The 14,192-nt window shown below is 38.5% G+C and overlaps 1 protein-coding gene across 3 annotated transcripts in view; it reads right to left on the bottom strand.

Annotated features, from left to right (window-relative positions):
* Window positions 1-13,040, bottom strand: part of LOC117601046 (hydrocephalus-inducing protein homolog) — a 35,173-nt gene extending 22,133 nt beyond the window's left edge. For 2 of the 3 annotated variants that reach the window (XM_034317294.2, XM_034317303.2), the window contains exons 1-28: window positions 12,422-13,040; window positions 12,145-12,357; window positions 11,888-12,086; window positions 11,683-11,821; window positions 11,479-11,606; window positions 11,030-11,418; window positions 10,838-10,962; window positions 9,561-9,654; window positions 9,204-9,495; window positions 8,933-9,147; window positions 8,633-8,872; window positions 8,445-8,572; window positions 7,010-7,196; window positions 6,709-6,947; window positions 6,527-6,646; window positions 6,364-6,447; window positions 6,118-6,299; window positions 5,809-6,047; window positions 5,548-5,745; window positions 5,325-5,466; window positions 3,369-3,568; window positions 2,914-3,123; window positions 2,420-2,659; window positions 2,189-2,344; window positions 2,067-2,133; window positions 646-828; window positions 312-568; window positions 94-233 (exon numbers count right to left, since the gene is read on the bottom strand). In XM_034317294.2, the coding sequence (XP_034173185.2) occupies window positions 94-233; window positions 312-568; window positions 646-828; window positions 2,067-2,133; window positions 2,189-2,344; window positions 2,420-2,659; window positions 2,914-3,123; window positions 3,369-3,568; window positions 5,325-5,466; window positions 5,548-5,745; window positions 5,809-6,047; window positions 6,118-6,299; window positions 6,364-6,447; window positions 6,527-6,646; window positions 6,709-6,947; window positions 7,010-7,196; window positions 8,445-8,572; window positions 8,633-8,872; window positions 8,933-9,147; window positions 9,204-9,495; window positions 9,561-9,654; window positions 10,838-10,962; window positions 11,030-11,418; window positions 11,479-11,606; window positions 11,683-11,821; window positions 11,888-12,086; window positions 12,145-12,357; window positions 12,422-12,538 (5,123 nt within the window). In that variant the 5' untranslated portion in view covers window positions 12,539-13,040. The remainder of the gene's footprint in view (window positions 1-93; window positions 234-311; window positions 569-645; window positions 829-2,066; window positions 2,134-2,188; window positions 2,345-2,419; window positions 2,660-2,913; window positions 3,124-3,368; window positions 3,569-5,324; window positions 5,467-5,547; window positions 5,746-5,808; window positions 6,048-6,117; window positions 6,300-6,363; window positions 6,448-6,526; window positions 6,647-6,708; window positions 6,948-7,009; window positions 7,197-8,444; window positions 8,573-8,632; window positions 8,873-8,932; window positions 9,148-9,203; window positions 9,496-9,560; window positions 9,655-10,837; window positions 10,963-11,029; window positions 11,419-11,478; window positions 11,607-11,682; window positions 11,822-11,887; window positions 12,087-12,144; window positions 12,358-12,421) is intronic. The other variant, XM_034317313.2, reaches the window with a different exon arrangement.
* Window positions 13,041-14,192: the final 1,152 nt, after the last annotated feature.

The following is a 14,192-nucleotide window of genomic DNA, read 5'->3' as shown; positions in this document are numbered from 1 at the left end:
TTTCAATGGTTTTAGCGTGGCAGTCAAAGTGTTAACGAGGGAATGAAAGATTCATACAGAGTAAATTGAATTAAAATTTGAATATTTTATTACTCGTTTTTTATCAAGATGGATAGAACCAAGCATTCCCCGACGACGACTTCTTGAAAATCCAAAAGTTTCGTGTTCACAGTAATATATGGGTAGGTTACTATTCCCTGTATCACTATGGGAATCGTGCATCCATGTATCACCTATGAATTTTCAAATTTCATTTCATAAAAATACCCGAATAGCTGGCAGATGTTGTAGGTGTTAATTACGTTAATTACCTGTATGTGGATCGTGTGTCTGACTGGCGTGCTTCTTACGGAGAATCTTTCTCGAGTCGGATGCCAAGTTATGTGGAGAACAGCGGAATCGTCTACCACTAATTTCGAGTGCTTCTTAAATTGCACTAGAATGCCAGATTTCGCGAGCACCTCCTTTCTTCTTGTCTCCTTCATTCTCATCTCCACGTCCCACGGGCCATAATTAATTATCTTCGCTGAATAATGAGCGACGCAGTCGACGATCACGTAATTCATGTCTGATAGAGAAATGGTTATCAAATTTTTCATGGCATAGGAAATCGTGGATGGAGATATTTCAAATAATAAGACTCACCGATGATGTACTCGGTCGAGAAAAGTTGGGGGATTGGCTGGTTTTTCTGTCTGCTGGCGTACTGTATTAAAATGTATGAATTTGCATCGACGAACTTTCTTGCCAAGTGTCTTTCCACCGCCATGTCGATATCCATGACGCGAGGAAACGTTTCTTCGTAAGAAATAATGCACCATCCTTCGTCTCGAAACAAACATAATAACGAGTGAACGCGAACGATCGTTTTCTTACGATTAATATTTATGCGATCCTTATTCATGAATTCCGTGAAATGTAGCCTACCGTTTATTGAATTTATCATTTATTTATTTGCTTTTCAAATCTTCATAATGGTAAAAAGATTTATGTATAAAGACGTACAGTGGAGCGGGAAAGTATTCGCGCTCCGTTTAAAACAGAATATCTTGTTTAAAATTGGACCAAATGATTTGAGGGTTTTTGAGAAGCTATAAAAATTAATTTACTAAGACGTGTGCTTCTGTCGTTTTAAAAAATTACAATTTGTCGAAATCGCAAAAATAGTAAAAGGCAATTTTTTAATTTTTTTATTTCAGCCTGTAATTAAAATTTAAAATATGACATTTGTAAATTTAAGTTTGTTATGTCTATGCTGAAAATTTCGTCGAGATCGGTCAATGCACTTAGCAGTTACAAGTAATTAAAATTTCCGAAAATAATTAGTCATGTTCTTAGGTGAAAAGTCGCGATTTTCGGAAATTTTAATTACTTGTAACTTCTAAGTGCATCGACCGATCTCGATGGAAATTAAAATTTGTCTATTTTTTTCTATTGCCTACTAGCTGACCTGACAGACGTTGTGCTGTCCAAATTTCAACTGTGCTCAACGACGAAATCATTGGGAACCAATAATGCCCAGCCAAACATGTCAACCTGCTACTTGTATCGTTTCAAAAGTTTTAATTTTTACAGTTTGTCCGAATTTTCCGACTTCCCTTTGTAATTGTCTCGAATTCTTTTTCCTGCAAACTTTTCCAGAACCATAACAAATAAAACAAAAAAGACTTACGTATATCCATCGTTCGAATGGTGAGTTATGGTAATTAGTTTTTTATTTTTTCCCGAATTTTCCATTTTTCCGGGTAACTTTTCCAATTTTTCTTTCCCTAAAAACCTTATTCGGACTATTACGAAAATTAAAAAAAAAAGAAACAGCCATTCTCAAGTGATGCGCTTACTAACGAACAGCATTTAATTTTGATTTATATAGATCACTATTTTTTTTCACGATTTCAACAAATTGCAATTTTTGAAAACAGCAAAAGCACATATCTTAGTAAATTAATTTGTATAGCTTCTCAAAAAACCTCAAGTGATTTGAACCAATTTTAAACAAGGTATTCTGGTTTAAACGATTTGCAAATATCAGATTTTTCTTAAAATATATTTTGTTTCCAACTTACTGGTCAAAGTTTCAATATCTTCTTTGGGTAGATCGTTACCCTCCTTGAAATTGATATCGTCCAGCATCTATAATAGACAATCTATGGAAACTATATCCGTAGGTATTCTAATACTCACTTACGTTGATGAAGAAATCCTCGGTTAGAGATTGGATAGCAAAGTACTCCAATTCGACAGAATGATATTGATGTAATTTGCCTTTCGGTATGCAAGGGTAGACTTGGGGGAATGCTCCGTAGGCGATCACTTTAACAGTCACAGGCATCAAATGATTAATCTGAAAATAATGAAAATTTGTATAGAGATTGGATGTATAAAAATTCGTATCGATTATGGAAATAGATGATCGTGCCTCTAGTTGAAATCGATGATGGATCGGTCCGAGGATTTCTGCGCAATGTTCCACCTGAATTTCCACGAATAACTGAGGATCCACGTAACCCGTGTATGGTTCGACTTTTAGCGAATTCATATCGAGACGATCGATCTTTTCGTTGGAAGACGGTAGTATCGTGCCATTTATTTTATACTGGAACGTCGTCGTGCCGAGATTCCGTAAGGCGAAGCTCTTACGAGTGCTTCCCAGGAACATCTGCAGCATGTTTCACGATAAATTCTACGATACTTGAACATTTTTCTCTCATTAGAGGTACTTAGGGTTCGCTCTCGAATGATCTTGTTAAATTGAAACGGATCAAACTAGGTTAAAATGGAAACTAAAGCTTCCAACCTGTACATTCGCGAACGAATCAGACTTCTTTAGGAAAAGAAGAGATCCCGAAGGGGGTGAAACTTTTATTCTTTCAAGGTAGATTTAAAGAAATTCATTAACGGTGATTGAAATACTTGTTGACCAAAATTAATGACGTCGGTGTCGATAGAGAATCGAGTGACGTCAGCTCGAGCAATTAGGCGAATCTCCTCGGTTGGTCCTCGAAGAATTTCGCAGACCGCCTTAGCTTGTACTCGAAGCCGTTGGAAACCGTGAAATCCCAAGTAAACGTGGTGCACGGAATACGGTGGCACGGTACCCTCCCTCGGAACGATTTTCACCACCTACCGAGCAGACGTTTTATGAGTGGCACGTGAGCAACACGTAAACGAGAACACCCTCTCGTGGAAGTAAAACTTTGAAAGTAATATCTAAAAACTGAGGTGCAATATCACGAGGAGAAGAGAAATAAAAAAACGAGCTTCGAATCTTCGTTCTGAATGTTGAAGAGGAATTCTTGGAAATTTTTTAAAAGTAACATGAAATATCTTAAAAATGATTTCCTTCTTTAAATTGTTTAAACGCTAACTTCGTTTATATAATGATCTTTGGGAGGTTCGAAGCTCAAGTTCTTCAGAACGACGATATCCTCGTCTTCTAGAAAATATTTTCCAAAAATGGGCATTAAAAATTCTCTCATTTCTTCAGCAGTCACGGTGCAATCATTCGTTTCGGAATCGTTGGCACTCGATACTTCCGGTTTTAATTTTAGCGTCTCTGAAACAGGCGCTGAAAAGAAATAGGAATTTTCATTTCATCGAATTCTTCTCCTTTATAAGGGGTTACGCCTAGTTGGGATCGGGTAATTTTCAAGAGTTTTTAACTGTCCTAATAAATATTTACTATGAACTGAAATATGTCATTGAAAAATACATGTTTTAAAGTAATTTTAAGATTTTTTTAAAAGTAAAATGTTAAATAATGAGGGAACGCTCGTAGAACGCCCTTTTCTCGAGATCACATGCGGTGGCCAGCTTATTTGAAATCAAAACCAAAGAAGATTGAGTTAGTATATTGTATTATTAAGGGCCTAAACGAAGGATTTTTAATTCCGTTGAAAAATTGTTTTTTTATCGCAAAGAAAACAAAATTTGACCACTTCAAAAACCGGATTTTTCAGTAAAATTGTTGTCATTTTGGTGAAAATCAAAATTTTGCAAAACCCTTCGTTCAGGCCCTTAACAATACAATATACTACACCGCAGTTCACCAGAGTCCATAACTGCGAAAAGACCAGTTTTCGTTCTTCGCGCATCTCCAGTGCGCATCTTCGCCCTGATTGGCGATACTCCCAAACGAAGTGGAAAGCGATTGGCGGAGAGCTCGCTGCGTTCCCCCACCACCTTCCAACCTGCGCGTCGCAGTTATGGATTCTGGTGAACTGCGGTATAACTCAATCTTCTTTGGTTTTGATTTTAAATAAGCGGTTTGGAAAATATCGTGGCCACCGCAAGTGATCTCGAGAAGAGCTGTATTTCCCTCATTATTTAACATTTTACTTAAAAAAAAATCTTAAAACATGTATTTTTCGATGGTATAAAGGTAGGTCTCGATTAGTGCGAGTAATAAATCCCAGAAATTGTTCGCATTATTTGAATTCGTACTATTTGAAATATAGGAATTGGTTCTTACAAGGGACATTACCCAATCGACACACGCCAATTTTGATGCCCTTTGAGTATGATATAGAACTCAAAAAAATATTTGACACGTATTTTTTTTTATCGGCAATCGTCCATGCTGAAAGGGTGAAAAAAATGACAAAAATAGATTACTTTTAAATATATTTTTTAAACAAATAAATTTATCAAAATTTGCTGTTCAAAAACACACAAATTCCATTTTGAATTTTTCGCCTACACCTAATAGTTCCTGAGATATTCAAGAAAATATGTTTTGCAACCCCAACTTTGAGGGTTATTTTCACCCCTTCAGCAAGGACGATTGTCTATAACAAAAAATACGTGTCAAATACTTTTTTGAGTTCTATATCATAATCAAAGGGCATGAAAATCGGCGTGTGTCGATTGGGTAATGTCCCTTGTTAGTTAAAGAAAATATAAGATCAAAATTTTGAAATATACCTTTCATACGTATATTATTAAAATATAATAGCATAAACATGTTTATTATTTTTTAAAGAATTTTAACAATGTTGATTGCACTTTCTTCTGCTTTTTCAAATCTTCGTATATGGTGATAAACCCGTAGTATTTTATCCAAGTCTCTGTTAACTTGCATGCTTCGATCCATGTCTGGATCGAAGAAAGTCTCGCAAGCCTCGAATTAACTGAATTTTTGTTCGCATTAAATGCGACCTGGTATCATTTTAAAATTCGCACTATGTGAACTAGCATTAATCGAGACTTACCTGTATTTTACTTCATAGTAAATATTTATTATAAATCTTGAAAATTACGTCATTTTCCCGATCCCAACTAGTCGCAACCCTTTAATTTTTCACAATTAATTAAGAGAAGAGTACAATTTGTGGGGGGTTGTATGGATTGCAGTGGCCCATCTCCGCTTCCATCTTGTCTATCGTTTACACAAACATCATCGCTTTTCCTATTTTCCATTTTATAAAAATCTAATCCTGTCTGAGGAGGGGAACATTCTGGGCACACCTATAAAAGTATTTCAAATTTTTCTCGTATCTCCTTCTACCATTAGAATCAATATCGATATCAATCGATAGCTCGTTTTACCTGATCGCTATTCGTGTCTCTATCTATCTCGATGGAATCCGCAATCCACAAGAATTTGTACACGACCGTCACTGGCCCATTATTGGTCAAAGCCAACACTTTCTCGGCGCTGCAACCGAGTTCGCAATCAATGACGATATCCTTGGGTTCGATGATTAAATTCGGGAAATTCACGTAAGCCTTGCACGGGATTTTATCCTAGAAAGAAAAAAGGAGAGATTTGAAAAGTTTTTCTCGAGCAAACGGAGCGATACAATTTACTTGATTTGGGTGTTCCATGTATTCCAACAGAAGTTGTCCAGTGTCGACGCGCGAATAGAGATCTTTGAATTGCTCGTCTATGAAGAAAAATACGGAGATGTTCGTGGTTGCTTTATCGATTAAAATCACTTTCATGCTCTGCACGCGCTCCTTCGCGGTGGTCAACAAATAAAACGGTGTTTTCACGGATAATTGCACGTTTAAGTCCAGGTTCGATTGATTCGTTACCAGCAGTTCGTCTAATTTGAAAAGTAAGATACTTAAATACGTGAAAATGTAGGAAAACTGGAGAAAAAGAATTGATCGAACCTTTCTGCTGTGATTTATCACCCTCAGGACACACGTCGACTCGAAACGTAAGCTCTCTTTTACTGAACAAGATTTGCGGTTTCGTTAGCGTGGCTTTGAAAATAGATTTACCGATCAATTCACGTTTTCCTTTTCCTTGAATCGTTGCAAAAACATACCAATCTTCGAGTACACACTCGTTTCTATCGCAGAGTTCATCGATATTATTTATCATTTTTCAAAGAGATTTACTGAAAATATACTCACTGTTCCCACGATAAATTGCATTGAACAACCCTCGATTCCTCGGCTGGAATATCTAGGATCATAGGATGCAATTGAAACTTGGAACTATTTTATTCAAACAAAATATATAGATTCATAAACGTGTGTTCCACTTGTACAAATGAAATGATAATATTTTATTCACCTCTTTGTCTGCAATATTTGACCACGATAGAACTGTATTTCCGGTTCGTTCGCCCAGATTATTTGATGAGCACGTGTTCCATAATTTGTTAGAGTTATAGTTCGATTTATTAAGTGATGGCTGCAGAGAATAAAAAAATAAAAAATTCCAAACCTAAGAAATATATAAATAACTGTGGATACCTGAAAAGAAGGCCTAAGTCGTATACAGGGAATATGCTCGGATCAAAAACAACGCTGCATCCGATTCCAGTCACTTTAATTTCGACATGAATCGTTCTGCTGTTTAGAACAGACAACAAAACAGTATTTCTAAATTTTCCCACATCGCGAAGGAACAATTTCACTGTAATTGTGATGGTTTTATCCGGTTCCAGATCTCCACTCTCTGGATCCATCGTCCACAACGAATTCATTTTCTCCTTAAAACGGAGAGTAAACGTTAGAGTAGAATCATTGAGAAAATTTAATTAGAAAATTGTACCAAAGCTCCATTAAAATGAGCAGGTATCGGTGAATCATTGATCACTAATAGTTCCATTGTTTTCTCTTCGAGAACCTGTATGTCTCCAAAATCCAAAACTATTGGTTCTACAGAAATCACTGGTCCCTGACCGGTACAGGTGACAATGCAGATCGTGCTCGATGATTTTTCTCCCATTGTTAACATACTGTCGATCAATTAACAAAGATGTTCTAATTGTTTTACACGTGTAGGCGTTTAGTGCAGGGGGAAGGCGGTGAGTCTCCCCGGACGCCTTTAGCTCGGGTCGGCGACCGCCAGGTGGCAGTGGGATTGGATTGGGGATTAGGGTTCCAATTAGGGATGTGCGGGTACCTGATACAGGGTGATTCTCTCGGCGCGCAACACAATAGCCGTGCCGCACAATGGAACCCCTGCTGTTCCGTTTCTTGTCTTCGTCTCAGCCATAAACACACACAGAGCAGTCTTGGGTCCGGCGATATGGCCCCTGGGTCTCTTTACTCGCAGGGTTCCATTGTGCGGGACGGCTATTGTGTTGCGCGCCAAGAGAATCACCCTGTATTACGGACTCGGGCGGGCTCGGGATACTTTGTGACCTCTTTCCTTTGTGTCCTCTAGCGAAGGATCACCCTGTATATACGAATTAGTGATGTGGTGCCCGAATAGTCGGGTCGGTTCGGAAAAAATCGGGCGGGCTCGGGCGGGCGTCCGGTACATGCGTGCAGTCGCGTAGCCCGATTATTTCGGGTTCGGTCGGGTATAGTCGGGCCGATTCGGGCCAACTCTCATACACTTGTGTTAATACTTGCGATTCGTTAGAAGTATTATTTTTCCACATAATAAAAATTATCTTATTCCAAAATTCCATATAAAACCGATTTTGTATATGCTTATTGCAAGCATTAACAAGTACATGAGAGTTGGGTCGCGGCCCGCGGGAGCTCGTCCGAATCTGCCCGACTGTCCCCGACCGAACCCGAAATAGTCGGGCTTCCCGACTGCACGCACGTACCGGACGCCCGCCCGAGCCCGCCCGATTTCTTTCGAACCGACCCGACTATTCGGGCCGCACATCTCTAATTCGTATATACAGGGTGATCCTCTCGCTAGAGGACACAAAGGAACATTGGCGACAATGGACCTCTTGACCGCACCATAAAGAGGTCCCTATTGTCACGTGCCAGCGGGGACCTACCCGGGCCGAGACGATTCTGTGTGTCTTCATGGTGCGGTCAAGGGGTTCATTGTCGCCAGTTCCTTTGTGTCCTCTAGCGAGAGGATCACCCTGCATAGGAGTTCCGAAAACCGGGGTTACAGGCGTCTGGGGCAGAGATCGTCTGTCGTCAGCCCCACTGACGAGTCTGGCAGACGATCCCGAGACGAAAAACGCCTTTTACTACCCCTACACACAGTAATTAATTAATGGTATATTTACTTGAGGGTAACTTTCTCTGTACCCAAAACCTTCGTGATGATTGTTACATTAATGGTTTTTGATTGATTCGCTTTGATGTATCCTTGATACACTGACAGGGAACAGATCACGGCTGTGTGTTCCGTAACCTAATTAGAATATATTATTAATTAACACGGATCACGCGTGATCCTTGGGGTTAACTGTACCTGTTGCGGTAGAATATAGAAATATCCATCCAGATCAGAAGTATTCTTCACTGTAAAAGATCTCGAATAAGGGAAATTGATAAAACAAAATCGGAAGACGATATCCGATGGCACTATCAGTAACGAAGCCACACGACCATAGAATTTCACTGGCAACTGTAATGGATCTAAATCTGAGTCTTTCATGTCGACTTGGATTATCGTGTGACCAGCACGAGCAATATTAGCTATGTAAGTGATCTGTGAATCAATCGAATAAATTAAAATAAATTCCATTTCATTTGTCGACAGTTTATGTACTTTGATTTTGAGTACATCCTGGGCTGAAACAACCCCTTCTTCGGGGATGATGTGAAATTCCCGAGGATTCGAAGGGAAACTGTATTTCGTGGGGGCTTTGGTAAATTCTTCGTGAGTTAATGGTGGTTGGTCCCCATCGTCGAGCACGGTTATGGTAAACGCCACTGGCATTAGGGATAAGTTGTTCAGATTCACCTCGTGTCGAGTACTGAATCCTGAAAACGAGATTCAATTGAAAAACCCTTTGGATGTTTGAAAAATTGCAATTTACCTAGAGCAGTTGTTGCAAATTCGAGGCTGTCTTTGTCGAAATGCAATGTTGGACAAACGATGCAACCCTTGATGTGTAAGCTGAGCACTTCGAGGCTCTCTTTCACGACGAAATCCACCCTTTCTACGAAATCTCCCTTTCGATTCGAGGAAAATGACAAATTGAAAGATTTGTGCTGATTTGGTTCCAATGTAAGGCAAATAGGTGTTATTTCAATTGTACCCCCAAAATCGCTCGGTTTTGGCTTGTGGACCAACGTTCCAGGAATGTGTCCCTTGTTCGCGACTATTATCTAAAACAGGGTCTCCCAGTTTGCAAATTCGTATGAATTGTAAATAAAAAGGAGTAGTTAATTACCTCGTAATTATGCACAGAACACAGATAAATATTCGCTACGTCGATCGTGAGCACGTTTAAACGAAGAACCGGTCCCTTCCCAATTCCATAAAGACTAGGTGGAAATCATAAAATTATTTTTATGAAAGGAGATATTGTAGGAGAGGGGAGAAAAAGGCGTTTCATTTCGGGGATCGTCTGTCAGACTCGTCAGTGGGGCTGATAATAGACGTTCCCTGCCTCAGACACCCATCACACCGCAATTCAGAACTTCTATTATGTACAGGGTGTTCGACAACAGGTGGGAGATTTCTTAAGGGGTGATTCCAGGGATCAAAATAAGACAAAAATCAAGAATGACGATTGTTTTCCAGTAATTAACGTTTAAAAATTCGAGTAAAAAGCGCCTGAAACCAGCAATCCGCCCAGCACCGACGACTGAACGTCAGGTCAGCAGGGGTGGGTACAGTTATAACCAAGAATCATTGAATAGTAGAAACTTACCTCGTAGTCAACGGCCTTAGCCACTTAGGCCACACCGGTACCCGTAAGATCACCGAAGTTAAGCTAAGTGGGCAAGGTTTTGCCAAAAGATGGGTTACCGTGTGCTGTTAGCAATAAATAAGCGGATAGCGAATATGAATAAAATGAAATAAAGAGAGAAAATGTATATGAATGGAAAAATAAGAGTATAAAGAAGTAAAAAAGAAATGAGAATAATGGAAAAGACTATATGGGATGATTTGATATAATCGTACTAAACTTATGTGCAGATTTAGAGAAGAATTTAAAAAGGCCGCTGATTTTCATTGGGCAATATAGGAGGGGCACCCTCCTGCAGAACGCGCCATCTTGGGCTTCGCCCAAGAAAAGCCATGTGATAATAATAATAATAACTTACCTCGTGCTATTCTGTTTCTCGGTACTGCACCATTCGGCTTTCTCTTCTTGGTTATGACTGACCTGACGTTCAGTCGTCAGTGCTCGGCAGATTGCACGTTTCAGGCGCGCTTTTACTCGAATTTTAAAACGTTAATTACTGGAAAACAAAGCCGCAAACGCCGCATTCGTGATTTTCGTCTTATTTTGATTTCAAAAATCGGCTCTTAAAGAATTTCCCACCTGTTGTCGAACACCCTGTATATTCGAACTGGATGCCGGGCGACCACTAGCGAGAACGCTGATCACCGACCATCCCGTCGCCACCTAGCGGTCCCCGGCCCGAACTAAAGGCGTCCGGGAAGACGAAACCTTCTCTCCCCCTCCACTAACGCCTACAATAAATAAAAAGTTTCTACCTTAATGGGATTCTATTTTCTAATCCAGTTACTTCTAAATATGCAATGCTCGTTACTTCACCGATTTCTATGGCACGATAGAATACTGTAACACCGGTGGACGATCGTGGCCAAATTTCACCCTCCTAAAAAAACATTTTCAAATAGGAATTCATTGAATCAATTAAGATCAGCTAATTGTTTGGAATTTACCTGTGGTGCAAATATAAAGAACAGGTGATTGTATGGAAAACTTTCTTTCGTTAATGATTCCAATTCGTCCGCATAAATTCGTTGATAAATTAATTTATGGATATCAGGGGTGCACACGTTATAATATTCGAGATCCACACAACGAATCAGCTCTGCATCGTAGACCATATGATATAATTTTTTGTACTCTTCTTTTCGTTTTTTGTCCTCATCTTCATCTTTAAGCAACATCCATTTATATTTAACAATATAATCGCTCCTATTGTGAATCGTGAGAGTCTTGCTTCTGGACAGTCCTAAATAAGTTTCTTCCATTCTAACACTACCCCTATCGATTCTGATAGTACAATTTTCTGCGGAACCTTGAAGATCTATTTGCAATTTTTCTCCTAAAGTGAAAGGTACAATTATTTCCATCGTGAATCGGCTGAGTAGTTTTCATCATTCACCTGTTTCATATTCGAGAAACAATTTTCCTTGAAAATCACCAGCTTTGTTGGATGAAAAGTACACGGTAAATTGCAAGGATTCTTCTTCCTCTATTCTACCCTTGGACGGTTCGATCCAGAAACGTGAGCTAAAATTAATCAAAGTTAATTAAATTCAATTAATCGATTAAAATTCGGATAAATATCGCGTTGAAAATCATTTACTCGTTGGTATAAAGAGTGAAAATTGCCTCTGCGTTTCCAACGTTGCGCACAAAAATCGTTTTCGTGGAAGGAATCTTCACTGCTGTCGATGGAAGTTCAATTCTATCGGGAAAATCTAAAATTCCTCTCGATCCGATCGCTGAAATGAAAATTCCATTATAAAAGTGACTGAAACGTTTCATTGATAATAAAAAGAAAATTTTACCTATAACAGGCACGATCATTTGTCCACTGTCAGTGGTGAATTTTAATAGATATTGGTAGTCTCGTTTTTTCTCAGGAGTAAATTTGACATTGTAACAATTAGCAAGACCAGGAGCTATCATCATCGAGTAAGTACTCCCTCGATGCTCAACGCTGAAGCAAGGATCCAATTCACAGGACGTCTTCAAGTACCTTGGAATCTTTTGTTCGAAAAAGGAAAACAGTGAGACCATCATTTTAAATATAATTTAATAATACCTTCGTCTTGTTTTGAACGGTCACTGTCACGGTTAAAGCATTTCCAACAGTGAATTGTTGAAAAATGACGACACTAGGAGTTATCTCGAAGTTGCAATCCTCTGGGCAGAAAAAAAAGTAATTAAACTTGTTCCTCAACTTGAAGAGATGCCTCGTTCTCTCCTCTGTCGTCATCGACATTTGCCTCATATATTCCGACGGAATTGCGCCCTGCTGAATAATTAAAAAATTTTTCACTTTGTTGCTGTGGAAATGTAGTAACAATTTCAATATTAACCCCCTTCTCATCCTCGTTCTTCTTGCAATCCGATCTTTCCAACAGATATTGTATAATCTCTGTCGCGCTAAACAGTTTTGATTCTTTCAATATCTTATCGTTTATCTCTTCGTTCATCTTGATATTTCGAAAAATTCCGTTCAATAGTGATTAATGTTTCATTGATTAACACGAAGTTAGAAGCAAATACCCTGACAACCAAATCTATTGAAGTGATGTATTTCAAATTTTACAAAAAATTATTAGGGTGATCTTAAAATAATTACAATTCATTTTAAATGCAAACATAGGTATACAGAGAGGTGCGATCGAATGATTAATTATTCTAATTATTCGGGGTACACTGGTGGGATTAATTATGGACACTGAATAAAAATATTCTTTACTTCATATTTGTGCAGAAAATGTATATTCTGCAATTTATTGTAATCTATAATGTTTATACTTAATATTTTCACATGAATTGGTTTGTAAATATTTTAAAATTTTAATTTCAAAAATCTAAACTGTATTATTCTTATTTTTGCGCCTGGCAACACGAAACGTCGCATGATGTGAAATAGACAATCACAGAAATATTAATCTTTTCTACCTTCTTTGATATGTTGAAATTGTCATTTTTATTGTATATTAAAAGTATAGCTGTAAATGGTCTTTTTACTGATTTTTTTTATATAAGCGACGCCCTAAAATTAGAAAACAACGATTAGAATATAAAATATAAATGATTATATATTAAATAATTTGAATAAATGCGAAATTTAAGTAAAAATTTAAAAGTGTCCAGAATTAATTCCACTAGTGTAGGAAAAGGGAGAGCACATTTGTAAACTTCCCTTCAGAAACACGAAAACGTGGAAGCAGGGCAACAGGATGTACAATTTGGAGGGCTGAAATAACAGGGGGATAGAGGTGAACAATCTATCTGCAGGTTTCTGCGCGCCGGAAAACCGAGTAATAAACGAAGTCGCGCCTTCGGTGGTGAAAAACAGGACTCGGGAGGGTAGCCAACCGCTTTGGCGTATGCTTTTAATAAACATGCCGGGGGTGCTCGACAAAGTAGTGGGGGAGGAGGTGCACAACAAGGCATCTTGGACATGCAGCAAGCATCAGGTACTCCATCGTAAGCGCACACACCTGGACAAGGTCCTCGTGGACACCCTAAGGGTGGACATCTGATGTTGCATATTTCTGGTTCTGGTACTCTGTAATTAAAATATTGCAGGAATTTTTGATAGGGTTAGATTTGAGGTATTTTCAATCAGAATGAAAATAGGGTTAATTAATTATTCGTTAATGAACAATCGCTTACCGACACTCAATTTCATTAATAATATCCGACACTTCCTGAAGGTAATTACGAGAATTTTCGCAGGAATTCATCTTACTTGCAATTTTATATTTCAAATTTTCCAAAATTTCTGTTACTTCTGAGAAAGTAAATAAAAAACGATCACGATTCTTCGTTGATTGAACTATCCATTCGTAAAACATGAAAGTATCTAGAATGCTGAATTCATAGGAAAGATAATGTCCCTTAAGGACGAGTCATTTCGCTGGCGAACTGTATTTTATCGGTAGACAGCAATTTGCTGATGAGGACGAAACTCTAGAGGAATCACAATAGAAAGGAAAGAAGAAAAGCAGCAATTCTAGCAATGAGGGTGTGCTTGATGTTGACAAGTAACAGCCACCCTCAAACATTCCTCAAGATTCTTATCGCTCGATAGGCATCGAACAAAACGCTACTTCAGAAGACATCATTTTATTA

This window comes from Osmia lignaria, chromosome 9 (assembly GCF_051020975.1).
Source record: "Osmia lignaria lignaria isolate PbOS001 chromosome 9, iyOsmLign1, whole genome shotgun sequence".
NCBI lineage: Eukaryota > Metazoa > Arthropoda > Insecta > Hymenoptera > Megachilidae > Osmia > Osmia lignaria.
Note: the sequence above shows the minus strand (reverse complement) of the source record. Positions and strands in the feature narration are given on the sequence as shown.